Genomic DNA, 28,000 nt, shown 5'->3' with positions numbered 1-28,000 from the left:
TTTATGCTTATTTTATACCTAATCATGTTTTTATTAGGTACTTACTTATTTTATTTCAATATCAACGTACGTAAAGTAGTGGTAACGTACTACATGTTCCCATGGACATATATATTACTTCGTAAGGACGCGGCTAACGAGCACTAAAAAGGGGGCCGCTACATGGGTGTGATATTTGCATTTATCACACCCCGGCGCTCAGTCGTGTGGCGAATTGCGCAGTAGAAAGTTGTCACGCAGCATAACACAAAAATGCCTTATTGCGTTGTAAAAGGGTGCAAAAACCATTATAGGAAGTATAAGAAAAAAAATGGGACCTCATATCATCGGTAAGTAATTTCCAATTAGGTTTATTTATTGCTTAAAACCAATTTTAAACGATAATTTTATTTCATTCTCACGCGCAACTGATGTTCGCTCGTACGTCATAGCGCTAATGCATTAACCTTGTAAGGACGTCATTTCTCTTTGGAAGTTATTATGAAGTAGAAATGCATAATGCGTGATTTGTATAGGTAAATTTACTTAAATATGATTAGTTGATTACCTACCGGATATAATTACCGAAATTAAAGTACCTATTGTCTGACTTACAGAGTTTGTTCCCGTTTCTTTTACATAATTATTAAAAACATTCAAATAACAAGATCAAGTATTTGTTATTGTTTTATTCGTTGACTTAGGTACCTAGTATATTAATTCTTGTCAGGTATAAGTTTTTAATTAACTGTAGGTAAAACTCAAAAAAATTTAACAGGTGAGCGCTAGGAACAAAGCGCGCATTTTCAAACACCGATTAATTCACATCGCTGTATTTATTACTTTCCATTACCTACTTATATTTTTGCATCATGTTTGTGGACAGGTGGCACGCTCTCGTTTCGGAGGCCAAGATTCTCTTTGGATCACTGAGCCAAAATAGTTAGTTAGTTTGTATTGCTGTATAGATTCCTTCTTTTTTACTCTACCTGTTTTGCAAACAAGAAACTGACAGAAATAGTTGTTCGCCGCATTTTACCCGCGAAAGCTCGGGAGGTACTTATCGAACTGTACTGCTGTAGCTAGTAGCTCGGCCAACTTGTCGACCTTGACAGAGCCGGCTTAAGGCTCCTCTTCACGTTGGGCCAACGCCAACGCCAACGAGGGACGCAGCCATGCGGTAGAATGAGATAGCAATATCACTTGCTCCTTCTAACGCATAAATGCGTCTCTCGTTGGCGTTGGCGTTGGCCCAACGTGAAGAGGAGCCTTTACACAGGGCGGCACACCGCACGGCGCGAATGTTTAAAATATTGCATTGCCGCCTGAGACGATAATGACATCACGAAATAACGTAGAAGAACGGAAACTTAGAAGGATAAGTTCGCCCATTTTAATACAATAAATATCGTTTTGATTAACCATAAACTTATTCGACGCTCCTCTGATATAAACCGCGAATAAACTTAACAAGCCTTGTACGCCCGTACAAAGTTATCGCGAGAGTCGAGCTCACGTAGTTGTACGCAGTGTGTAACAGATGGCGCTTTTTTGCTGACATGAAGCTCGCAACAGGCAATTCGTATGCATGCGCTCATCCATAGTTTATATCTATGCATGTTCCACATTACAATCGGACCATACATTCTACCCGGACTCGGCCCAAACAAATCCAAGACAGGAACCGGACATGGAGACTGGATAGCCGAGAGCTAAACCCAAGATTTACGATAAAATCTTAAATCACCACTAAATATCTTTAATAAAATATCTCTAATAATTACATTTTGTTATTGTTCATTGTAAGTACAATTTATTTTCCTTGCAACTGCAATTAAATCTTGTAATTCATTTACAATTAATTTTGTAATTCAATTACATTTTCAATTAATTTGCAATTACATATTATTATTCAATTTCAATTACATTTTGTAATTCAATTGCAACTTCATTTTGTAATTCAATTGTTAGTACATTTTGTAATGCAATTGCAATTACATTTTGTAATTCAATTGCAATTTCATTTTATAATTCAATTGCTATTTCATTTTGTAATTCAATTGCAATTACATTTTGTAATTCAACTGTTATTACATTTGTGACTTAATTGCAATTACATTTTGTAATTACAAACTATCCAAATACATCAAATCTAACTCTATCCAACTTTTTGTACATAATTCTATAGAATGCGCATTTAAATTTCACATTCATATTCATAGGTCAGTTACGAGTCATAACTTACTAGCCTTATCATAATAATTAGATCAATCAGATGTAATACTTACTTACTTATTAATGGAGTTATTTTATTGTAAAACCTGGTTATTAAATAGGCATCAGTCCATCAGACATCAATATACGACTAGATTTAAAATAAATACTTACCCGAGTTCTGTAATATACTATACATACATACCTACTTACTAGATCTAGGTATTATTTTTGCGGTCGGTCCCCCGTGGCGTGGCGTTGCCTGCCCGTGCATGCGTACTAACCCCTAACCGGTTTCGACCGGTTTTCGCCGTCTCGCTCGCACTCGCGAGGATTATGAACGTAATGATTTTCAGAATTAATGACTGCGCTGCGATGAGTAATCGCGTTTCGCAATCACATTGGAACTGGCAAACGATAACGACTACCTGTCAGTGGCGTGCAGTGCATACAAAAAAAGGTAGGCACTAGGGTAGGCAGTCCATACAAAATGACCAAAAAAAAAGTTGCCGATTTTTATAGTTTGCGTTACATTCCTTCAAGAATGACTCTTCTAGAGCCCGATTTAAGTCTTATCTCCACTGCACGCCACTGCTACCTGTGTAATTGATTATAAATTGCTCGGGTGGGTATTATGAATTGAATTGTAGAATGTTTTTGTGTTATATTTTTAGAACAAATGTAGGTACTTAACTTTAAATATATACCTACGCAATGCCACAGAATAAATAATAGTACTAGGTACAGAAGACTCACTCCCTAACAAAATGCGTCTGTTACGATCAGCACAGATATGGCCGCTAGGTGGCGACAGCGCCACGCGCGGCTTATGGCAAGCCCCAAAATTGGGGCCGAACGGATGTACTTTTAGCTACTTACCTGTAGCAAAGCGACGAAATCGCGGAGTGAGCCACGCCTGGCAATGCCTACGTAGATTCCTATACTACGTACTTGTACTTTGGACTAGACTAGAATGACTAAATAAATCTTTTTATAAATAACAAGCATTGTTGAGTGCGGGAACGTTTTGTTATTTGTTGTAAAAGGTACCTAAATCTAGTTACAATCTAATCTAGTTAATCTAGTCATTAGTCTAGTCGTTAATCTAAGTAGTTAGTTACTGACGTTACTGTATAGGTGTGTAGGTAAGTACTTATAAGGTAAAAGTACGCTCCACCGAACGCTCAATATCCGTCCGTATTACCGAATTTCTTCTATTTTAGGCTGTAAGTCGATTATTTACAGCTGATATTTACTTGCGTATTTTTTTTCCACGAGTTAAATACCTATCTCTTCCACTATGCCTCAGAGTCGGCCAATTTGTCCCGCAGTTGGGACGTGGCAACTGATCGAAACGGATCGTTGCTGCCGATTGCCACTTTGTATGGGCAACCTTAAAGAAATCGGTAAGAAGTTGCGTATATTTCTTAAGGTCATAAAACCTTTTAAATTTATTTCTGTGTTTCAAAGTATGGTTTTTCAGTGTGACTACTTAATTAGTTTGTGTATTTTACTCAATTTAATTAATTTAGTGCAGTCATATTATCAGTAATTAAGCTTAATGTGAGTTTGGTGATGAGTACACCGACAATTTGATTGGAAGGTATTATCGAACAGCGTCCGGAATCAGGGAAAGCGTATGTTTATGAAATTATTTTTTTAATGGTTGATTACGAACTATTTAGATTAACTACCTAATTTCACAAATAACTTAATGTATTTGTAATTTTATGAGCAATTGCCGAACAACAATAACCTATATATATTATTATAAAACTGCGTTTGAAATGTTCATGTTTTACGACTTTTTGGCATCAAAATAAGGTTTTTGGCAAGACTATTATCAAACAATAATTTTAGATATTTTACGTCAGTATTAGCAAGAACTTTACACATGTACGGTTTTGTAATGGATTCAAGTATTAAATTTAATGATAGATTTGTAGTTATACCACATTGATTACGATTTAACTACTATTTCCAAAATCCGTTCGCGAAATAGGTTCCACATATTTTCCATGTTTCGTTCACCGAACGGCCGTTCGGTAAATGGTACCCATGGTCTCTGCTACCGAACTCATGTTTGCGTTGGCCATGTTTCTATTCGACGTTCATGAGAATATAATCCTTATTACGATAACGGCTAGGTCGATATTTATATGTTTATTTTTTGTGACCATTATTTCAATGCCAGCGCTTTTCAAACTTTAGACATACTTATTGGACGCCTGATAATAGTCTTGGAATGTGGACAAAAAAACTGAATAGGATAATAAAAATAATGAAGCAATAATATTTTATACAGGGTGGTCCGAACCTAGATGTCCAAAAATTTTTTTTAGATTCCTCTCGTCGTGGGCGATTGTGATTTTTTAAACTTTTATCTTTTGTTATGAAATTCCGGGGTTCCCATACAGGGTGGCTAAAAATTAACTACATTCCCATTCCCAGGGAGGTTTTGGGATTATACTGAGCAACTTTTACTATGGGACCAACTCCGAAATCGTGAAAAAAAATTTACCCTTCCATAGAAAATGGACGAGCCAAAATTTATGAAACAGCCAAATTTTTTTAAACACATGCGTACATGTTTTATAATTGTTGCGTACCTTACTTACTGACTTATTTTTCAAAAGTATTTTTCAATAAAAAAGACACGTCAAGATCGCTTACCATCTTTATAATGCTAAAAAAACGAAGCATAGTAGGGATTTAATAGTGAACTACTGAAGTTTGAGCACCACTCAACACCATATTTTCATACAATTATTTCCTAGTTCGGTAATGCGGGCTGCCTATTCGGTATAATGTGCAAATCACGTTTCTTAGTTCGGTAAACGGTACAAACAAGGAAATTGGAAGAAATGACTTTAAAAATGTTTTTAATACACGTCCAATCATTTCAGTAATTTATAGGTATGTTTAAATGAGGACAAATTTATCTATGTTTCTATTTTAGTATTGAACATATTCGTAAGAAAATATCAGAACTAATAAAAAAATTAAACGTAAGTTTAGGGCTTAAGCATTCGGTGAAGCGTACATTTACCTTACTTGACCAAATGACCACAGAGTTTGTTGCAATTATTGTAAACCTTGCAAGGTACATTGACTTGTGTAATGTATTCAAGGTCTTACTCGAACCGGAATAAAATTTAGAGCGGTTCGTTCATTTACGTGAGACGTTCAGGGGAGGGAGGGTCGGATCTCACTAAATCTCACGTGGCCCGTGGGGAGACGTGTCGGTAAATATTAATAACCCAGTGAAAGCTTTCCAAATGGGGTGGGTCCTTGTATTAAGGGTCGGCTGGTCTTTTATAATAAGTAGCTACATGAATAGTGATCAAATTTAAGTTTCTGACTTAGAAAGCTCACATATCTTAGTCAAGAAATTCCAGAATCTCGAAATCGAAAAATCCCCCGAATCTGGGGTTTTAATAATCCGTATTTTCCCAATCGTTTGGTGCCCAGCAAGTCCCTGATTCCCAGTCCAAGTAGGGTTGCCAACTTTTTTTTGGTGGAATATAGTATTTTCCAGAATAAGGCTTCAAAAAATTCGTAAATTTCAAAAAAATATAGTTCTTACTTTTATATAAAATACTAAACATGAACGTTTAATGGGAAATATAGTATTTTAGCGTACTATATATTTTTCCAAAAGTATATAGTACAGAGAGCCAAAATATAGTACAATACTATATAATATAGTACGGTTGGCAACCCTAAGTCCAAGGGATCCTGGTGTGCACATACAGTGCACCCGTGCGTGTTTCTAAACTCCCAGAATCCCAAAATGCTTGATTCCTGGAATCCTACCTACCTGCTTACCTACCCATTAGCACAGAATTACTAATAGTACTACCGTACAGAAAATTCACTCCTTCACAAAAGTCAGATTTAGGCACAGAATAAATAATAGTACTAGGTACAGAAGACTCACTCTCTAACAAAACACGTCTGTTACGATCAGAACAGATATGGCCGCTAGGTGGCGATAGCGCCACGCGCGGCTTATGGCAAACCCCAAAATTGGGGCCGAACGGATGTACTTTTAGCTACCTGTAGCAAAGCGACGAAATCGCGGAGTGAGACACGCCTGATTTAGGTATAAAATTATACCTATACTCGCCGCTCGCCGTCGGCACGGGGTTGTCACTTGACAAGCCTAGAGATTTATTATTTTTAAGGTAAATATGTAGAAATTACAAACGTTGATTCTGTAAACATATTTTTTTTATCCGGAGATAGTAAGTCTGATTCTCACGGAAGTAGGTACAGCCGTATTCCTTTGAAAATATGTCGATCAGTTCCTAATATTGTTTCTGGGCAACCAATATTCAATAAATTAAGGATGTTTATTTTAATTATTACTAAGTAAGTAAGGACTTCGGGAACTAAAGAAGAAAACCGAAACGATCGGGCGCCGCCGCCTATATGGCTCCTCTACACGATGGGCCAGTGCCGGCCACTCCAAGGGACGCAGCCATGCGGTAGAATGAGATTGCAATATCACTTGCTCCCTCTAACGCATAAATGCGTCCCTTGGAGTGGCCGGCGTTGGCCCATCGTGTAGATGCGTTATTACGCTTGCTTCCACAACGACGCGCCATAATAATAGTCTAAGAGCTGACAACTTATTTATCCTCGTAAATCCTCGTGTACTTATACAAGTGCAACTACAAATTAAATTCGAGATTTGAACTCACATATAAATAAAAGAAAGTTCCAAATTTAAAATCACCAATATTGCCCTGCGTCTTATGAGGTTAAGTTAAGTTAGTTTATTGGACCGATATGGGCGTTTAATTGGAAATTTGCAACGAAATAAAAAACAAATAAGTACAAAAATCAAATGCGTTTATTACAAAATGATCTTATAATTGTTTTACTTTTAAGTATTATTTGATTGATTATTTCCCCAATTTAAAATCTCAGAGTCGAAAGTATACGAAGTCTCACTAACAATCTTAATAAATAGTCCACAGGGAAACACGAACATGGCAATGTAGTTATTTGAATCTCTTGCAGCATAAATTTAAATATTTCACTTCCAGGATTTTCGTATAAATAGTGCTTAAAATTGTTTTGCCACTCAATCAATTTCATAAATCATTGAGGTACTTTGTCTTCGGGACTGGAGAGAGTAAAGATGCATTTTTTGCTTCTAACTCTTTAAATTTTTAAAACTTCATGCTCCAATCGCTTCCGTTGGCATTTAACAGTCACAAGTCTTTCAGTTTTCTTTTACTTGGGGGTTTGTCAGATAAGTCTAATTCTGTCTGTGTCATTTTATTTGATGTTTCAATTAAATCTGTTTGCATTGAAGTACAAGTAAGCTCAGGTTTTTCAATTTTAATTATTTCATTTGATAATATTCGTACTTTTTTGTCAAATTCTATTCCTTTTTCTTCTTGGGTATCGGTTTGTGATTCATTGTGGCTATAAGTGGGAACCAATATTTTATCTTTCTTCGTGGCGTCTGGTGGAATATTTTTCTGAGATTTATCAGGTAATAATTTCGTGGGTGCTGCATCACTCTTCAGCCGCTTCAAAATAGAAGTCATGATTGCAAAGTCATCGAAATGTGCAGAACAAACATAGTAATTTTTGGCCATCTTTAACTTTTTTTCGTCCAGTAAATCTTCTCTGTCGATTGCTGCTAGCCATTCTTGTCGTCTGCAACATAACATAATACAAGTTTGTAATCAGATGAAGGTAATAAAATATTATTAACTAAATATAATTTTATTCTACATTAAGTATTTCTTGGTCTATAAATGCGGAATCGCTTTTTATTATACAAGGGAGCAAAGTTGTTGTTTAACTTTTCGTGCTTAGACCCGAGATAGCGAAACCTTGAGCATTGCGAGGGTTCCAAAGCAGGAGAAGTTGAACAAACTTTTCTGTCGAGTGTAATACAACATTTTTCACCACTCCACTTCGGAAAGGCGCTCTTTGTCCTTTAATAACTCTGTGGAAAGTTGCGTTTTATCCACGTGGGGGGAAATAAATTCGGTACAAATTTTAACCAACGTTTTATGTTTCACAAGTATTAACATACACATATAGTTTTGAATGAAATTGTTGTAAATGATAAATATTGAATAGGTACCAATAATTTTGATAACATTTGCATTATGTATCAACTTCTATTTTACTTCCATCGGTGTGGTGAAAAATGTTGTATTGCACTCGGCGGCAAATTTGTTCAACTTGTCGTGCTTTTTAAGGCCCTCGCACGCTCAAAATTCCACTTTTTGAACCACTCGCTACGTTCGTGGACTTCGTGGCTCAATTTTGAAATCTTTCGTTTCGTTGCCTCGGGTCTCAATATGTATAAGTACGAGAAGTTAAACAACAACTTTGCCCCCTTGTATACTAAATAACTATTTTACCACACCTATGCGAGGAAACTACAATCACTTTTCATTGCAACAATTTTTATTCCATGTAATAAGTATTCATTTTTACTATTCAAACTAATCGTTCAAGTATTATTAGTCTATCCAACAAGCTAACGCAAGAAAATCAAGTTAAGATGTATATCTTATTTGCATCTCTAGAGGATAAAATGCAACTTTACTCACTATTTTTAAAGGATTAAATCACCCTTACGAGCAGGTGTGGTGAAAAATATTTTTTTCTCAAACATGCAATGAAATATTGATGTAATGTTCCTTATAATAGGCTGCGAAGTTTGACGTTTCAGGCGCGGCTAGGACAAGAGGTCGTTAATGGGATTTCATACAAATCTTGCAGGCCTAGGCCGGCTAAGTCCTCTTTTTAATTTCCATTTCACAGATATTTGTGACACAGCATCGTGGCATTCAGCCATTAAAAAAAACTAGAGGCAGTATTTGCTTTATGGTTCGTAATGACAACGCCACTCTGCTGCCACTACGCCTATAAAAAAAAACCAAAAAACAATGTGTGCTTAGTGTGCTACAGTTTTATTTGTATAAAATCAACATGAACTTAATAAAATAATACATTATTAACCAAATTCTATAATTTTAAATTATAAATTTAACTACACAAATAAAAACATTTAAAATATTACATCTAAACGTTAGCGGTAAAAAGGTCTACTCAAACATGCGTAGTTATTTTTTTAAATTGTTATGGAGGCAAAGTTGAAAAATTTTCATTCTGTTTTCTGTTTTATTGGATTAAGGTGCGTTGTTGATTTTTTTACTTTAATATTAGTTCCGACAAAATAATGACATTAATATTAATTGTAATCGTAGGAGTTTGGAATTGGCACTTGCTGCCTCTGCCGCCAAGTCAAAGACGAAGTATGTATATGGTTGCTTATGGCAATTTTATTTTTTAAGAAACTAAGAAATATGGCTTACAGTTTATTAGAAACAGTGTTGTGGCATATTTTAAAGAAATGAAAGTAACTACAAAATCGTCAACACTGGAAATTATGCTTATTTTCTCCATGCATAAAGCAACGATGTATGTGAAACATGATATCAACATGAAAGACTATGTAAACTTATGTGACGAAAACGACAGTCAGATAATACACGACGAAAATACACGACTCGTGTAAAACATACGCGTGATAAAGATATAGGTACGTGTTAGTTATATTTTGAGTTTAGTTTACTTTTAGTTTTTTTTATAAATCAAACTTGGATTTCGTGGATTTTTTATTTTATTTATTTCATTGCATGTTTGAGAAAAGCACTATACATACCTCGGTGGGAAATGGGGTTGCCCGCCTCAGACCTATCTCAGTCTATGTATAGTAGTCTATATGTCTTCGGCCGGCAACGCCTTTTGTCCCGGCCTCTGTAGTAATGTACTATTGTAGTGTGAATGTCGAAATTGTTGAAAAGAAAGTACGATTCACGAAAACGTCACTAGCTCTTAAGACTATATCAATCGTCAGCATATACTTGACGACATCTTGACGACGTAATGTGATACATTTTTGTTGATATATGTGTGTACCTATAGGTTATTTATAAGGAATAATTTAGACTTTTGGGGGTACTTACACACCTTACTCAGGCTATTGACAAATTCTTAGAAGTAAGCGTAGGAATGCATAGTTAAGCAATTAATTTTAATTTGGTCTAAAGCGCTTTAGTTTTATGCATACAAAACGAATCAAAAAGTTATCGAATATTATTACTTAGTATTTAAAGAAGGTTTAAAGTTTCAATTCACCAAAATGACTTACCTTTCAATATCCTTCGGAATTTTAAAAAATGTTATTTCTGATTCGTTGTTCTTCCGTTTATTCAGACATCCGTACACAGAACAATATCTTTTATACGGACCAGTTCGAGATTTAGGTTTCGAAGCCATTGTGTTATCAATTTTGCGCGATCGCCACGTGACACAATTATCGTACGAGCCAAGCGGCAGCTGGCAGCCCACTGCTATACGCCTGCCCGGAAGGCGCGCCGGCCGTACCTCGTGCGTAGTGACACGTGTAGTACAGTCATTATATCCAAAAAACCGACCCTACCCGTGAATAATTAGTTCTTGGATTTTTTTTTCGTAGGTCCCTCGGGGGGGTCACAGGGAGTGTAAATTCAAAAAGTAGGCTGAATCAGGCTCCTGCGTATATTCGAAAAATAGTTTTTTTCCAAAAAAACGGTTTTTCTTCAATAACTCGGCCATTTTTGATTTTACAGTAAAACCGCAAGGACAAAAATTGTAGGAAATTTGATTCTCTACAAGTTAGTCCAGTCATTATATCCAAAAAACCGTCCCTTCCCGTGAATAATCAGTTCTTCTTCGAACACACATACACGTTTTTACGCACACATACACAGCCTGGATGCATCAAAAAAGGCAACACTTGATTTGAAGTTCACCTTGTCAACAGTATGGTTGTCCTTTTTTGAAAAATGGCATTTTTAAAATAGCGAGGAGAGAGAAATTATACTAGTTGCTGCGCCGTCAAAGAGAACAGAAAGCGTAGGGGCCTTGCATTAGGATGCGGAATAGGCGCCAGCGGGCAGCGAAGTGACGAGCGCCATTTCAAGGCCATTCATACATTGAACTCTGCGTACAAATGGTCTTGAACGTTTGCCTGTCGTTCCGCTGGCCCAAAAACGCAGCCTCGGATATATAGTGTGGAAAGATTTAAGCTAGGTCATTTTTCTTAAAGGGGTCATCCATTAATTACGTCACACGAATTTCTAGGTTTTTTGACCCCTCCCCCCCTCCTTGTCACACTTGGTCACATTTGGCAAACCCCTCCCCCTTAGTGTGACGTCACATTTTTAATACGAAATCGCCAAATCGAATTAAGTAAGTACTAAGCATTATTAATATTTTATCAAAATATTTTTGACGATGTAAATATTAGTAATTTTATAACCCAAAACTGCTTAGGAAAGAAAATTAAACGAATAAAAACGATTGTCGTTTTAAAAACTTGTTATTTAAATGTATAGCGAATAAAATAATTTAAATAAATTATCGGTTACTGATGAAGTTAAAGTGACGTCACAAAGTTTATGTCTCCCCCCTCCCCCATGTCACAATATGTCACATTTTCTTGACCCCTCCCTCCCCCTAAACGTGTGACGTAATTAATAGATGACCCCTAAGTAGGCGTAGGCGCTAAGGGGTCTGTAACAATAACAATATCATACGGGAATATAGATGGTCATTGTCAGTAGAAAAAGGCGCAAAATTCAAATTTTCTATGAGCAGATCTTGTCAGTAGAAAAAGGCGGCAAATTTAAAAAATGTAGGCGCGAAGGGATATCGTCTCATAGAAAATTTGAATTTCGCGCCCATTTTTTATTGACAATATTTGCTTGACCATCTATATTTGACTCCTTGAATTTATCATCTATCCGTATCCGTATCATTTACACTTACATTACAATATTTATTTAGCGTCGGTTGTTTTCAGAGAGCGACTATTACGCTACGTCTTACGTAGGCGAACAACGCGCGAACGCGGCGCGGCGAAAGCGGCCGCCGCCGCGCCGCGCCGCGCCGCGCCGCCTGACATTCGCGTGCAAATCGCGCCGCACCGCGTTCGCAACGAGATCGCTTACGTAGGACACTTCTTTGGGCATCAAAGGATTGATTTCGCCGCGCCGCGCCGCGCCGCGTTCGCGCGTTGTTCGCCTACGTAAGACGTAGCGTTATAGTGTAGTAGTGTATTTTATTATTAGTTTTAATTTAATAGTACATTATTGCAGAGGCCGGGAAAGGGCAATTCGTGGATGAGTTTCGATTTTGTCGGACGACGCGAAGCGGAGTCCGACAAAGAAGACGAATCCACGAATTGCTATTCCTGCCGAGGCATATATAGTGCTTTTCTCCAAACATGCGAGGAAATAAGCTAAAATAATTATTATTTAAGCATCAAGCATCACTCAAATCAAACCTTCACATCCAAAATGTCAAAAACAATTTCCCTCTTTAATTAATTTTTAAAAGTTAAAGGCACAACAAACTTATTCTGCCATTCAGTACCATTCAATATAATTGCGCAATATAGTTTGTCAAACCAACTTTTCAGTCAGTAAGAACCAGGAAAACTACACCCATCCTTTTCTTTTGGGTGCTAGTACTAGTGTAAGACAAAGATAGTATGATTCTCTTTGTCTATGTTTGAAATGAGAAAGTCCTTTGACAAACTATGTAAGCTTTATGAACACGGATGAGATTTAAAAAAAATATAAAAATAATCTTTGATTTTATTAAGCAGTATTCGCACGATCATACACGTGAAATGATAGCTGATCGGGTCGTGTAGAAGCGGCTCGCGGTAATAATAATTGGCTGTTTGCGTTTTTTATTATTAAAAAGTAAAAAACACTACAGTAATAAGTTATTACTGTAGTGTTTTTTTACTTCCCGTCCGCTAGAACAGGACAGCGATAGTTTGATGTTTTTTGGTTAGAGTTTGACATTAACGAAGAACTTCCCGTACTATTTTTGCTACAGTAAGGTGAACATTTCCGAGCATATTGGAGAAAAACCAATTTTACATTATAAATAAAGTCATTTCATCCCTTCATCCAAACACTGAAGAAAAACACGTCGTGTCACTGGAGGGTACATGAAGAATAATTTTTCCGTATTTGGGAATCTGCTACAATTTCTTGCCGTTTTTCTAAATTTTTCCGCTTTTTACTCCCAGTACCATTATCCCATTTAAGTTTCCTTTTACGAAGTGAGTTATTACACTTATTACATTGTGTTGTATGATCTGAAATGTCATTACTTTGTGCTGAAACTGTTGAATGATCTGAAATGTTTGAATTTGCCTCCTGTGGATTGTTATCTCGTATATAGATCTTTTCAAAGACAGCGTCATCAGTTTGAGTAGCCTTCGTTCGGGTCTCATAATCCTGTGGCAGATTTTGTGTTGGAACCGCTGTTTTTATTATACACTTTTTTAGACGATCTGTTTTCAGAAAGTGCAAATCACAAAGGTAGTAACTTGCATACAGAAACTTCGCTTCTTTATTCGCTAAATCATATCGCCCAGATGCTATGACCCATTGTCTGCACCTGCAAGAAACCCAAATGATACTGAATAAAACCAGAATAAAACAAAACCACAAAAGAGTACCACCTGTCACGGTGTTATGCCATCTGTCCCGTGTCGTCCGTCTCACTCTCTCATTTAGCAAAAGGACAAAGAAATTGGACAGGTGGAATACCACCCTGCTTATTGTATGTAGATTTTGGAATCGATATTCAGTAAAATCATGTAAAATGCAGTTGGTACAACTTCAAAAAATTAAGTAATCTACACAAATAATTTATTCTTTATTGTTTTGTGATTAGTATCGGGGGGCACGGCAGTGCCCCCGCCAAGTCGAGCGCGAAGCAAACACTGCCGTACCATTCTTTACTGGAACCATTTCGCCGCATTTTCAGGCCCCTATTTGAGAACCTCTGGATAAGACCAGAACGCAGAAATTTTGGTCATCCAGTAAGCTATAATCACATACTTAAAATCCAAAATTTCAAGTCTGTAGGTCATTTAGTTCCGAAGTTAAGCGAAAGCAAAGTTTCGCATTTATGAAACTCACTCATGATCATCAGAATAGAACTAGTACTTCCCATAAACTCAGAGAGCTGAAATTTGGTACAGAGTTAGGGTTTAATGGCCACATAAAGGGAAAACCTAAAAATATTGCAATATCAGTCACGTTTTAAAGATCTAAGAACTGCATAAGTAAGTTTGTAATCCCATATAAATATATTATATTACAAAGTTACTGTTGCAGTTCCTACAAATAGTAGGTAAAGTAAAGGTACACTACGATGTACGATGTGAGTATGAATGAAGATATGTTTAGTTATGATATGTGTATACATAGTATGGGTATCCGATCTTTCAGAAATTAAACCGTCTAAACCGTCTAAAAGAATAAATAATGAACGCGAATGGGCAATACGAAAAACTGTTGCTACTGTACAAGAATCAGAACCGGAAAAAAAGAAAGGAAAGATTTGTAATAATAAAAAAACTACTCCTAAAAAGAAAAGAATGTGTTAAATAAGAAAATCTAATAAAATAAATCAATATGCCCACGTTTCTACAAAAAGAAGTGAAATCCCACCAAAAACATTCTGTAAAAAACTAGCCAAGTCTCGATGGAGCTGCTTGTTTATCTCTAAAAAGTAATGAAATCTAGACAAAGTCGTGCCAAGTCTAAGGTTCCTTACTGCGATTTCTTTATTATTATAGTTAATGTTGTGTGACTTGGCCGTGCCAATGGTGTCATGGAGCACCTGGTTTTGTACCCTTGTGTACCCTTCAACGGCCAAGTCACACAACATTAACTATAATAATAAAGAAATCGCAGTAAGGAACCTTAGACTTGGCACGACTTTGTCTAGATTTCATTACTTTTTAGAGATAAACAAGCAGCTCCATCGAGACTTGGCTAGTTTTTTACAGAATGTTTTTGGTGGGATCGTTCTTTTTAAGATGTTAATCGTAGAAATAGGGTCATTGCGTCAGTTTAACGTCCAGTTTGCGCCAGTTTCACATCCACTGCTGTTTCCGTCCACTTGGCGTAGCGTAGTTGCTACAGAATTGCTTACGTATAATTTGAATATACCGGTATACATTATATTCAAATTATACTCATTTCTTGAATATATAGGCATGTATTGAAATTATACACAATTATGTAACTAGCAACTAGGCCAAGATGACGGAAACAGGCACTGGACGTAAACTGTTGCAACCTATAATCAATAATATTACTTTTCAAAATTTGAGACAACGCCCGTCGCTCCGCTGACTGCGGGCGTCCAGTCCGTGGCCTTACCTAACGTACGTAACCAAAGTTTCCGTGGCGGTTAGGGCTTTTTTACACGTTGATTAGTATGAATTCGTATTTAGAATTCATTCATACATTTGTTACTAAACGCAAGTATAAATAACAAATGAATTATTATGAATGACTGGCACTAATCAAAGTGTAAACATAGCCACACGAAATAAATTACTGTACCACCCATTAGAAACCAAATGTTAGTGTATCGATTACCTGTTTTCGTCTTTCGGGAAACGAAAAAAACTCCTTTCTTTATCTTTCGAAGTCGACAAGCATCCATACAAGGCACAATACGCAGGCATTTTGCACGGCGATGGCAATCGAACTGAGGTGATATTCTATTCTGTCAGTTTTCAGTCAGACGTAAGGGAAGTGGTGCGGTAGCTCATTTTGGTGCGGGGTGGAGGTGGAGCGTCATACCATAGATATAATAATATATACAGATACCTTCCAAGCGAGCTGTCAGTGGGACCACTTTTATTTAGTGTACGATTAACAAAGCGGCCCACTTTGCTGTAGCCATGTCGATAAAGTCATATCGATAAACTATCGACATTTCTTGCAATTTTAATTTTACTTCAAAGGTTTAACGATACCTAAAATGAACAAAAATGCTTTTATTCTTTATTGTGGTTATCAGATCACAATTTTATAGTCACGCCCCAGCAGGGAACCAAGGGAAAGTTCGGATATTTAATTAAAATACATAAATACCTACTAAAATAGGTGTTCCGCAATAATTGAATTATTTATTATATTATAATATATTCATTATCCATTAGCATTTCAATTATGTTTATGTTTAACGAAGATATTGAAGCTTCAATTAATCGCTATTTCGTTCCGCTGTTTAGCGTTTATCGATATATAACATGATTAAAATCGGGGGGCACGGCAGTGCCCCCGCCAAGTCGAGCGCGAAGCAAACACTGCCGTACCATCCTTTACTGGAACCATTTCGCCGCATTTTCAGGCCCGTATTTGAGAACCTCTGGATAAGACCAGAACGCAGAAATGTTGGTCATCCAGTAAGCTATAATCACATACTTAAAATCCAAAATTTCAAGTCTGTAGGTCATTTAGTTCCGAAGTTAAGCGAAAGCAAAGTTTCGCATTTATGAAACTCACTCATGAACATCAGAATAGAACTAGTACTTCCCATAAACTCAGAGAGCTGAAATTTGGTACAGAGTTAGGGTTTAATGGCCACATAAAGGGAAAACCTAAAAATACTGCAATATCAGTCACGTTTTAAAGATCTAAGAACTGCATAAGTAAGTTTGTAATCCCATATAAATATATGATATTACAAAGTTACTGTTGCAGTTCCTACAAATAGTAGGTAAAGTAAAGTAAAGGTATACTACGATGTACGATGTGAGTATGAATGAAGATATGTTTAGTTATGATATGTGTATACATAGTATGGGTATGAGTACCCGAAAAGAAGGACTGCCTACAAAAAGAGATGAGATCCCATCAAAAACATTACATGTAAAAAGGTGCAAGTCTCGCAACGCTTTTACTACAAAAAAGTTTTGAGATGTAATGTGAAACCAAGTCGGTTATTTTAATCAGTGCCAGGGGGTGTTAAAACCGTATTAATAAGATATCTTTAATTTGTAATACGTATAATGACTTGGCCATCGCACGGCTGCATAATGACAAAAGGATCATCGTCACCTATTAAAAATAATTCTAATTGAACATAACGCTAGCGCTAATTGCAGTTTGAGCATTACACATATTTACGAGTACGGTACGAGTAAAGCATTATGTGCGATTGCCAAGTCATTATATGATGATTAGTGACGGATTACTGATTATTATTTAATTATTAGATTTAATGAATGGGCAATACGAAAAACTGTTGCTACTGTACAAGAATCAGAACCGGAAAAAAGAAGAGAAAGAATTGTAATAATAAAAAAACTACTCCTAAAAAGAAAAAAAATGTGTTAAATAAGAAAATCTAATAAAATAAATCAATATGCCCACGTTTCTACAAAAAGAAGTGAAATCCCACCAAAAACATTCTGTAAAAAACTAGCCAAGTCTCGATGGAGCTGCTTATTTATCTCTAAAAAGTAATGAAATCTAGACAAAGTCGTGCCAAGTCTAAGGTTCCTTACTGCGATTTCTTTATTATTATAGTTAATGTTGTGTGACTTGGCCGTTGAAGGGTACACAAGGGTACAAAACCAGGTGCTCCATGACACCATTGCACCAATCTGCCATTGCACCAAAAAGAAGTGTTTGTTTCAGGCTCGCCCATACATAAAGTATTATTGAAATACGCAGCTTTATCAAGCCTACAATTGACTGGTTATTGAATCAACGTTTTCCAAGTGGAAATTTTCCATCGTCAATGGGTAGCGGTTCTGGCGACAGATTGGTGCAATGGTATCATGGAGCACCTGGTTTTGTACCCTTGTGTACCCTTCAACGGCCAAGTCACACAACATTAACTATAATAATAAAGAAATCGCAGTAAGGAACCTTAGACTTGACACGACTTTGTCTAGATTTCATTACTTTTTAGAGATAAATAAGCAGCTCCATCGAGACTTGGCTAGTTTTTTACAGAATGTTTTTGGTGGGATCGACTTTTCACATCCCTAAAAGAGCACACATACACGTTTTACGCACACATACACAGCCTGGATGCATCAAAAAAGGTAACACTTTGATTTGAAGTTCATCTTGGCAACAGTATGGTTGTCCTTTTTTGACAAAAGGCATTTTTAAAAGAGAAAGGTGAGAGAAGTGATACTAGTTGCTGCGCCGTCAAAGTGAACAGAGGGGCCACCGCGAACACAGAAATTCGCAAATTGCGGGGATCTTTCTCTTTTACTCCAATGAAGGCGTAATTAGAGTGACAGAGAAAAATGCCCGCAATTGACGATTTCCAATTTTTTACGGTAGCCGTCCAGATAACGTTGAGGCTTTGATGAGAACGGAACGACATCACGACACTACAGTGTTGCCACTTTTTAATTTCTACTTTTTTTGCCAGGCTGTTGATGAGACTGATCCATAATTATTTAAATTCTGACCTAATTGTCAACTTGGGAATGGGCTTTACAATCGAAGCAATAGGGATCATGGAGACGATTTAATTTTTGCGTCCACACCTCACAATGTAAGTGAGAAATAATTCAGAATCAATTTCTTGTTTATCGATATCATTTTATCGACATATCTGCGACTATTTTCTTTGCTATTCCTGGTATCATTTTATCTGTCAATCTCATGTCAATGTCAATTTAGTTCGCGTTCGCGCCTCGCGGGATTCTACAGTCGTCTTAATATTTTCTTTTCATTTTTAAACTAAATTAGGTAGGAAAAATCTGTGATAAACTAAAACAATGGCTTCTTACAACAAGACTTTACAATTACTAGCTTCTAAATTGGGTTTAAGTGAGGACGAAAAGGTTTTGAGGTAAGTTTAGTATGTACAGTGTTTTAAAAGTATTTTTAGTCATAACTGAATGAATATCTGCTTAAATTCCTTTGTTTCTCTTTGATAATACTAGTAATTAACGCGTATTTGAATATCAAAGACTGCATAAACGCATAAATATGGATAAATAACGTGTTATGCTCAATAATATTGTGCTAACGTTGCATTTTGTTTTGCTAGCAAGGCGGCAGAGTTCGAACGGCTACTGCAGACCAAAACCGTCGCCGGGAGCACCTTGAGCGACACCAGCAAGCTTGTGATCTGTCTGGATTTGGCTGCAAGCATTTTTGGAGCAGATCTGGACGTGGTAAGCATTATCGATTTACATTTTTGGAGCAGATCTGGACATGGTAAGCATTATTCATTTACATTTTTTGGAGCAGATCTGGATGTGGTAAGCATTATTAAATGTAAATGACATTTAACAGCAGACTGGCGGATTTGCAGTCTTTGCTACCCTAGGCCGCAGGTCCTGTAGCCGCCCCTTTCTCAGCACCCATCATATTGACTACATTTTGAGATTTTCTCGTTATCATTAGCAAATTTTTGTTACAATTTGCCGCCCCTAAATATCTTGCCGCCCTATTGTTCGTTTTTTTAGCATTAGAAAGAACTTGCAAGAAGGTAAGCGATCTTGACATGTCTTTTAATTGAAAAACGCTTTTTAAAAATCAAAAACTATTACTTATGGAAGTAGAAGAATATAAATAATCGTATTAGATTCATAATTGTTACATATTAGCCGTAACTAATTTTTAAAATGTGTTTTTTAATTAAAAGACACATCAAGATTGTTTACCTTATTTCTAATGCTAAAAAAAACGAACTATAGGGGCTTGCCTGCTGGGCCTTAGGGCATATCTGCCACTGCTTATAGAGTTATTTAGGAAGGTTATGGTAGTTTCTACTTAAAATGTCGTCTATCAAGCTGTCAAAAAAAGCACCTCTCTATCTGCACCCTGGCCGGAGATCTCCGTCAATTATTCTGTACCCCGTATTTGTTACTGATGGAGATCTCCCCAGTCGAAAAGCAGTTTTTTTAGTCAATTTAAATTTGCCTTTCACCTGCGAATTATCTCGGGTGCAAAAAAAATTGGTTGTAAAAAATGCGGAGTCCAGCAGGTATGGGGAGTGGGAGAAAAGGGCAACAAACAATTGGTCGGAGATCTCCAGCCTGGGTAGATGACAGGTTAAGGCCCACTTGCACCATCCCAATAACCCAGGGTTAAGCGGTTAAACTGTTAACTTAGTGTCATGTTGTACTTGGTAACTCCAGGTTTAACCCTTTAACCTCGGGTTGCAATTGGGCCTAAGTAGTATTTATTGTTTGCTAAAAGCTCTTAGGGGTCATCCATTAATTACATCACACGTTTAGGGGGTGGGAGGGGGTCAAGAAAATGTGACATATTGTGACATGGGTGAGGGGGAGTCACAAACTTTGTGACGTCACTTTAACTTCATCAGTAACCGATAACTTATTTAAATTATTTTATTCGCTGTACATTTAAATAACAAGTTTTTAAAACGATAATCGTTTTTATTCGTTTAATTTTCATTCCTAAGCAGTTTTGGGTTATAAAATTACTAATATGTATATCGTCAAAAATATTTTGATAAAATATTAATAATACTTAGGTACTTACTTAATTCGATTTGGCGATTTCGTAGAAAAAATGTGACGTCACACTAGGGGGGAGGGGTTTGCCAAATGTGACCAAGTGTGACAAGGAGGGGGGGAGGGGTCAAAAAACCTAGAAATTCGTGTGACGTAATTAATGGATGACCCCTTACATTCTATAAAAAATTGTCTACAAAATATCAACAAATAACTTCTTTTTATTACAGAAAACCGCAATAAAATACTCCGGCTTGAAGCCCATAGCGTACGCAAGTAACCGGAAGACGGTAGAGAACCTTCTAGAAATAAACAGCAGTAAGCTGACGGTGGCCCAGTTGTGTGTGACGTTGCAGTGCACTGGAATTCAGGAGGTTGCTGAAAAGATTCTGGAGGAGTATCGGAGACATTCTAAAGTGGTATGTTTTATTTTTGGCTAGCTAATGCCTGCTACTTTTTTGGGTTCCGTACCCAAAAGGTAAAAACGGGACCCTATTACTAAGACTCCTCTGTCCGTCTGTCTGTCTGTCATCAGGCTGTATCTCATGAACCGTGAATTTTCACAGATGATGTATTTTTTTTTTGATGCCGCTATTACAACAAAATACTAAAAACAAATTAAAATAAATATTTAAGAGGGGCTCCCATACAACAAACGTGATTGCTTTGCAGTTTTTTGCGTAATGGTACGGAATCCTTTGTACGCGAGTCCGACTCGCACTTGGCCGTCTTACTCCTATTTTGACATTGGGGAAAAGGGCATAAATATATAGAGGGTGTTTTCGCAACCCTTAGCCAAATTTTGTGAGAAATGATAGGTGTAGCTTTTAAAGGGTTAATATTGTTCTAATTTTTTTTTATTGTTTCGTTCAAGGAGTTGGATATGAGTCTACCACAGTATGTCTGCATGGCTGTCTATCAAGCTGGAAGGTAAGAAAAAAATAACTATATTATATCAGTTTTTCATAATATAAAATAAATTATTTACTTCTAAAGTCCAGAAGATGATACCGGGAAAGAAATACCTATTTTTTATTGTAATTTAGTTTTTAGGGTTCCGTACCCAAAGGGTAAAAACGGGACCCTATTACTGAGACTCCTCTGTCTGTCTGTCCGTCTGTTTGTCACCAGGCTGTAGGTAACTCAAGAACCGTGATAGCGAGACAGTTGAAATTTTCACAGATAGGTATATTTCTGTTGTCACTATAACAGCAAATAGTAAAAACAGAATATAATAGATATTTAAGAGGGGCTCCATTACAACAAACGTGATTTTTGGCCGTTTTTTGCGTAATGGTCCGGAACCCTTCGTGCGCGAGTCCAACTCGCACTTGGTCGGTTTTTAATCTATCTCAACATTAAGTCATACGTGCTGTATAGCCTCGTGCTGCCTGCCATTGAAAATTATAGCTAGAAGTTTCAATCTAGTTGTATTTTTAATTGAGTTTTTTTCTTTCAATTTTTTTTAAGATGAAATAAATGCTACTTTGTTAGATTTATTGTTAGATGAAATTCCATTGAAACAGTCGTAATAACTAATACAGTCAGTTGCAGATATAGCTGACCCCCCTGCTAATAAATTTCTAAGCAGAGGGACTAGTTATCTTTACAGCTGGCTGTCCATTAGGTTGCAGAAAAAAATGCTAAAATTAGTTTTTGGCAAAAATTAAATTTTTGGTGCAAGTTTCAATTCTTGACTGTATGTTACTTTCCACAGGCAACTAATACTAATCGAGGCAATTGTAAAACCCCCAAACACAATTAGGTTGCGTTGTTTTATCACAGAGTTCCTATGGCCACTTGTCTCCATCATCAGAACAGCTCGATGGTACCATAATATTGCATTGTCACCAGATTTACATATGTATGCAAATTTTCAGCATCATTGGAAGTCGGAAAGTGGGTCAAATTCAATTTGCAAGATTTGACCCGTACAAACTTAGTTACTTACATAATAACTACATTATGTAGTTATGTAACTATGTTTGTACGAGTCAACAGGTCATAAATATTATTTACAATGTATGTACATTGCAAGTCAAACAAAAGCTTGTAATATGACCGACAATTTTGTACTTATCGAACACAAATTAAAAGTTAATCTGATTACAAGATTGTGACCTGTTTATTTCCAGAATAAACAAAGTGAAAGTGTCCAAAGTGAGGATCAATGAGAAGTGTCGCCTGAAACCCGCCCAGTGGGCGATGCTCGAAGCGGACTGGACGAAATTCGTCAACGAGAAATTTGCGAGTGCACCTAGGAAAAGAGGACGGCCTGCGAAAAATACCGTGATAGCAGGTGAGATAGTTTTAACAAACTTTTTTAGCATATTAAATATATTAAAAACGGGTCACTCACGTATTTTCAGTCGAAAAACGCTCGACATGTTTCACTCCGTACCGAGGAGTGTCATCAGGAGCTTGCGTTTACCGTTACGGACCGGCGCAGACTGCGGGCCGCAGCTCTCCGCGCCCGATGACCCACCGCAGGCAGGGCCACCACCTCCAACGCAACGCACCGCAAGCTCCTGATGACACTCCTCGGTACGGAGTGAAACATGTCGAGCGTTTTTCGACTTAAAATACGTGAGTGACCCGTTTTTAATATATTTAATATGTCTGTGTCTCACGGAAGTTTTGTTATTAAAACTTTTTTAGCAGTGCCATAGACCAGGGGCACAAAACAGATAGGTACAGAAGTCAATCACATGTATGTACTTCACTTTTCATACCTACGCTCGGCGGTCGCTCTAGGGTTGTTAACTTGTTAACTATAGCTTATGCACAAAAAACTATCGTGGTAGTGGTGGCACTCGTATCAGCTCGTATCTAGTTGTTTGATTTATTGTTGAGGATGGAACGGGAAGAATGGAAATATAAATTAATAATAACTAAAATATTTTAATTTTAAAGTCATTGTTAAACTGGTAGTTTAAAAAACGATAATTCACCGTTTAATGTTGAATTTAAACAACCATCTACTAAACAGTTATAATAACTTTTTTTTTGTTTCTCCATTATTGCACAAAAAAGTTCACAGACGCGTGTCGCAAGCGGATGGCACTCGCGCTCGCAGTGGTCCCAACCGGTCCGAGATATCGTGTCCGTGAGCAGTGTCTATGTGTGCGTTGCTCGAGCGCGCTTTGTATGTAGATTGATTTCTGTACCTATTTGTTTTGTGCCAGGGGTCTCCAAACTTTTTTAGCTGAGGGCCATATTGCGCCTCAGAAACTTTCGAGCGGGCCACCGTCGGTTTATGCGCCAGGGGAGGGTGTCTGGTTGCTGCTGTTAGGAACAGTTACACTCTTACAGCCGTATTCATAAACAGTTAGAGCATTGATCATCAGTTGCTGATAACCGGATGTCACAAAACGTGATTCATAAACACTTTTTAGCGCTAAACAGTTGATCATCTCTTTATTAAATCCTCGGAAAGTTATGGAGCCGTGGACCCTTCTTTATCTGTTTATTATCCCTAAAATACAAGATGGCGGTCACAAAACAGCTGATTTTGACAAGACAGCATTTCACAAATTAGTGCAAACGTCGATGAGACTTGTATCGTAATTTAGTGATTTGGGTGTTCTTTTTGTTTAAAAAACGTCTAAATTTAATAAATGAGTGGTTTAATATGTGTAAATAAGGAGATAAACCATTACATACCTAGATATACTTAGTGCGCAAATAGCGGGAAACCTAGATATTGTGCCTTTGCTAGGAGTTGTTTGCACGATTGTATGTCGCATTCATCAAGATGCAAGCAATTTATGCGATACGAACTGTTATACCATAAGACTAGACTTCTACGACTGGAGCACCGGCGTCGGATAAAGCACCTCACCAACCTATATACCTATCATAAAAGAATGAAAACTACTCCCGGAACTCCTACAGCGCAAAGAAGTGAGTATACCTACTTTTGTTTCATACTCATTACCTGCCATAAAACGCTGATTTATTATAAGATCACGGTATTCTCAAGCTCTAACTAAAAAGTATTAATTGCGCACATATTACATAGCAACCTGTAAGGGCACAGCAATACTGAAGATACTTAATTGAATAATATGGGCAGGTATATAGGTACCTTTGTTGTGGGACGTATCATATTCCAATTTGTAGGTGTATTATCATTATCACTATAAAAAACATAAACTGTGGTTGGCCTACTTTGGTTGGATTTCTAGGTACTGTTAATGCTGCCGCTGCACTGAATGCTGCTTGGTGCTATTTGCTATGAAAGAAGGGTGTACTCGGTTAATTGGTATTAATGCTAGCATACTTGAGTTCTGTGTTGAAGTCCACACTGAGCAGAGTTAATTTTTTACATTGTGATAGATAAATAAAACAAGTTCATGAGTTTTTAACTGAGATTTTTATTATAACATATCAACATATTTCATGTGTTAATTTAGGGAAATCAAACAACCCACTTAAATAAAACAATTTTATTACATTTGACAATCATTAAACTAGTTAATATTTTTTCTTTATTTCAGTACAACAAACTTCATTTGATGGCGGTGTGCAGGCCGGTTAGATGCCAGAAGAGTGTGGCCTCCGGATTGTGTAGCCAGCTCCGGACAAATAGCTGATGATGGAATACTCACAACCTGAAAAGAACACAGTTTCAATTAATATACTCATTGAATCAACCTATATCATCTTTTATTTTAAGCTTAAGTATAACATCCTAATGGATATGGCAATATGGAATAATTTCCATATTGTTGTGGTAACTATATGGAATAATGGATCTCCATCCAGGCAGAGATTCTGTTGTTGTTTGTCAATACCATAGCTATCTCACAGCAAAACTAAAGAATTACATACATGTCTGTTTTGTTCATACATACTTCTACCTAGCGTACCTACAGACACTGTTTCTTACCGGTAATTGTAGTTTGATAAAATGAAATTATACAATAATAACAAAGTTATGAATTGAAACGCTAATATACTTTTAAACAAATAATTAACCTACACAGGTGTGTTATGATTGATAAGTACCTTATGTAAAAATCATATTGATATCTTTGTTGATTTAAAATTATATAACCTACCAACAGCGACACTCCTGTGAATAATGGACATTTCTGCCTCATTATGAATTGTGCAGTTTGCCTTTTAATGCGGCTATTGGCTGAGATGTTTCACTGCAAACATTGTCATTGTCAAGTTGCATATATAAGCGCTTATCTTTAACTCTGCGCCCTAGGCGAACAAAAAAGGTTTTTAAGATAAATCACCACTTCACTGATAAATTGGTTCCATCGTGTGGTTGGTTAAGTATGTTATTCACTAATTCTAATTATAAACAGCTCCTAACTAGCTTGGTTAGCTCTGCTCTTCTAAAAAACACCGATAGTACGTCAAATTAAAAATGAAGAGGCCATAATTTTTTGGGTGTCGAGGTATGTTCATAAAAATACTACAACATTTTACGTTAAGAAATGAATAACCAAATCTTGCTCACCTGATTTATCTTCACCGAATATTTTATATGAATAGTGTCAATATCGTTTGTGTTTCGCCACCAGAACAAAATGTGTTGGAATCCGTGGTATTACGGTGGCGATGGCGCGCAGGCAGAATTCTTGACTTGAAATGTGCAACTGCCCTCTTTCCCTCATTCCACAATATATTGAAACTATAAGCAATAACACATACTTTTATCAATATTGCTTGCAAATCTTGCAATGAACTTTACTCGTAACATATCTGATTATCAGACTATGATATAGGTGGTTGCTTACCGAGTTTCGTAAAACTTCCGGCCGTGCAATATTATTTATTTGTTTTTGTGATGCAGAGGCTATTTTAATATATAATAACCCAGAAAACTGGTCAAAATTGTGCATCGTATTGTTCAGGATTTTATGATTTACCGCTAGTGCTGCTGTCAACCTTTTTTTTTAAATTAATGTTCAGCCATATTTTTGTCTATGATGTGCCAAGATGCCAACATAACGGGTCTAATCTGCTTATTAGTTAAGAAACCCCTAATAAACGTTTATAAATCATGGTTCTTATCAACGGCTTATTAAGCCTAAACAGTGGATTAGCTAATAAGCTGATCATTCCTCATTTAAGGATTTTTTATGAATACGGCTGTTAATGAATGCTGAACCCTTGCTGCCTGACTCCCGCGGGCCGGACAGTGGGCACTCGCTTTGGGTGTCGGCGGGCCGGAGTGGAACGCGTCGGGGGCCGGATTTGGCCCCAGGGTTTGGTGACCCCTGCCATAGACTAAGGGCCAATTGCACCATCCCACTAACCCGGGGTTGACTGGTTAAACCTGGAGTTGCCATGGTTACCAGTACAATTTGACACTAGGTTAACGGTTTAACCGCTTAACCCCGGGTTAGTGGGATGGTGCAAGTGGGCCTAAGATTTCCTAGTTGCTACCTAATGCAATTTTACAACTTAAAAAAAAACAGCCTATATACGTCCCACTGTTGGGCACAGGCCTCCTCTCATGCGCGAGAGGGCTTAGGCTATAGTCCCCACGCTAGCCCAGTGACCTACGCCAGCAGTGGGACGTATATAGGCTGAATTTTTTTTATTTATGTATAAATATATAATATATTCAGCCTATATACGTCCCACTGCTGAGCACAGGCCTCCTCTCACTCGCAAAAGGGCTTGGGCTATAGTCCCCACGCTGGGTCAATGCGGATTGGGGACTTTACATACACCTTTGAATTTCTTCGCGGATGTATGCAGGTTTCCTCACGATGTTTTCCTTCACCGAAAAGCAAGTGGTAAATATCAAATGATATTTCGTACATAAGTTCTGAAAAACTCATTGGTACGAGCCAGGATTTGAACCTGCGACCTCCGGATTGAAAGTCGGACGTCATATCCACTCGGCCACCACCGCTTTTATTTTTATTTATGTAAGTTTTTTATTGTTGTAAGGTTGCATTTTTAGCTTTTATGTCATTTTTAGATGAAAACCAAGAAATGGAAATCGACACGAAAGAAGAAACGCCAACGGAGACAGAGACAGAGCCATACGAAGACTGGAGACGGCGAATGCTCGAATCCGCCTATAAAGAACTAGAAATGAGAGAGAAAGAAAATAAGAAATCGCCCAAAAAAACACCTTTAAAAGAGACACAACGTGTCACACCGAAAAAACAGTTACGTATCGTGATTCAAAAAGATTTGTGTGCTCAAAAGGAACGCGGTACCCCTAAAATAGATAACGGTACCCCTAAAAAAGGTAATGGTACCCCCAAAAAAGAATTAGGTACCTTGGCAAAAGGCGGAACACAGAAAGAAAGTATACCAGAAGAAATATCTCCTAGAAAGTCGCCAAGGAAGACCCCAGTGAAATACTCCCCTTATAAGACCCCCACTAAAGGGGGTGGGGTGAGATTACTGTTCCCTAATTTCATGTGATGTTGTTACCAAAGAATAAACACCATTTTA

The 28,000-nt window shown here is 37.2% G+C and overlaps 2 protein-coding genes across 2 annotated transcripts; one reads left to right on the top strand and one right to left on the bottom strand.

Annotated features, from left to right (window-relative positions):
- Positions 1–6,969: 6,969 nt before the first annotated feature.
- On the bottom strand, positions 6,970–11,834 carry LOC134674212 (52 kDa repressor of the inhibitor of the protein kinase-like). The gene is made up of 3 exons (XM_063532271.1): positions 11,817–11,834; positions 10,388–10,623; positions 6,970–7,869 (listed from the first exon to the last, which is right to left on the bottom strand). Exons 1-3 carry the CDS (start codon positions 11,832–11,834, stop codon positions 7,416–7,418), a joined length of 708 nt encoding a protein of 235 aa, XP_063388341.1. The 3' UTR covers positions 6,970–7,415.
- A 6,944-nt stretch (positions 11,835–18,778) lies between these two features.
- Positions 18,779–28,000, top strand: LOC134673756 (origin recognition complex subunit 6). The gene is made up of 6 exons (XM_063531775.1): positions 18,779–18,927; positions 19,129–19,255; positions 20,794–20,982; positions 21,438–21,493; positions 22,699–22,862; positions 27,516–28,000. Exons 1-6 carry the CDS (start codon positions 18,854–18,856, stop codon positions 27,968–27,970), a joined length of 1,065 nt encoding a protein of 354 aa, XP_063387845.1. The 5' UTR covers positions 18,779–18,853; the 3' UTR covers positions 27,971–28,000.

Source organism: Cydia fagiglandana, chromosome 19 (genome assembly GCF_963556715.1).
Source record: "Cydia fagiglandana chromosome 19, ilCydFagi1.1, whole genome shotgun sequence".
Taxonomy (NCBI): Eukaryota; Metazoa; Arthropoda; class Insecta; order Lepidoptera; family Tortricidae; genus Cydia; species Cydia fagiglandana.
This window is presented reverse-complemented; position numbering and strand designations above follow the sequence as displayed.

Excerpts from the sequence above, each read along its gene's own strand:
- LOC134674212 (XM_063532271.1), bottom strand. Across the intron at positions 7,870-10,387 it reads ATTCCGAAGGATATTGAAAG|ACGACAAGAATGGCTAGCAG; the intron begins GTAAGTCATTTT and ends GTTATGTTGCAG.
- LOC134673756 (XM_063531775.1), top strand. The coding sequence starts at position 18,854 with ATGGCTTCTTACAACAAGACTTTACAATTACTAGCTTCTAAATTGGGT. Across the intron at positions 18,928-19,128 it reads GAGGACGAAAAGGTTTTGAG|CAAGGCGGCAGAGTTCGAAC; the intron begins GTAAGTTTAGTA and ends TTGTTTTGCTAG. Across the intron at positions 22,863-27,515 it reads GAAAAATACCGTGATAGCAG|ATGAAAACCAAGAAATGGAA; the intron begins GTGAGATAGTTT and ends TGTCATTTTTAG.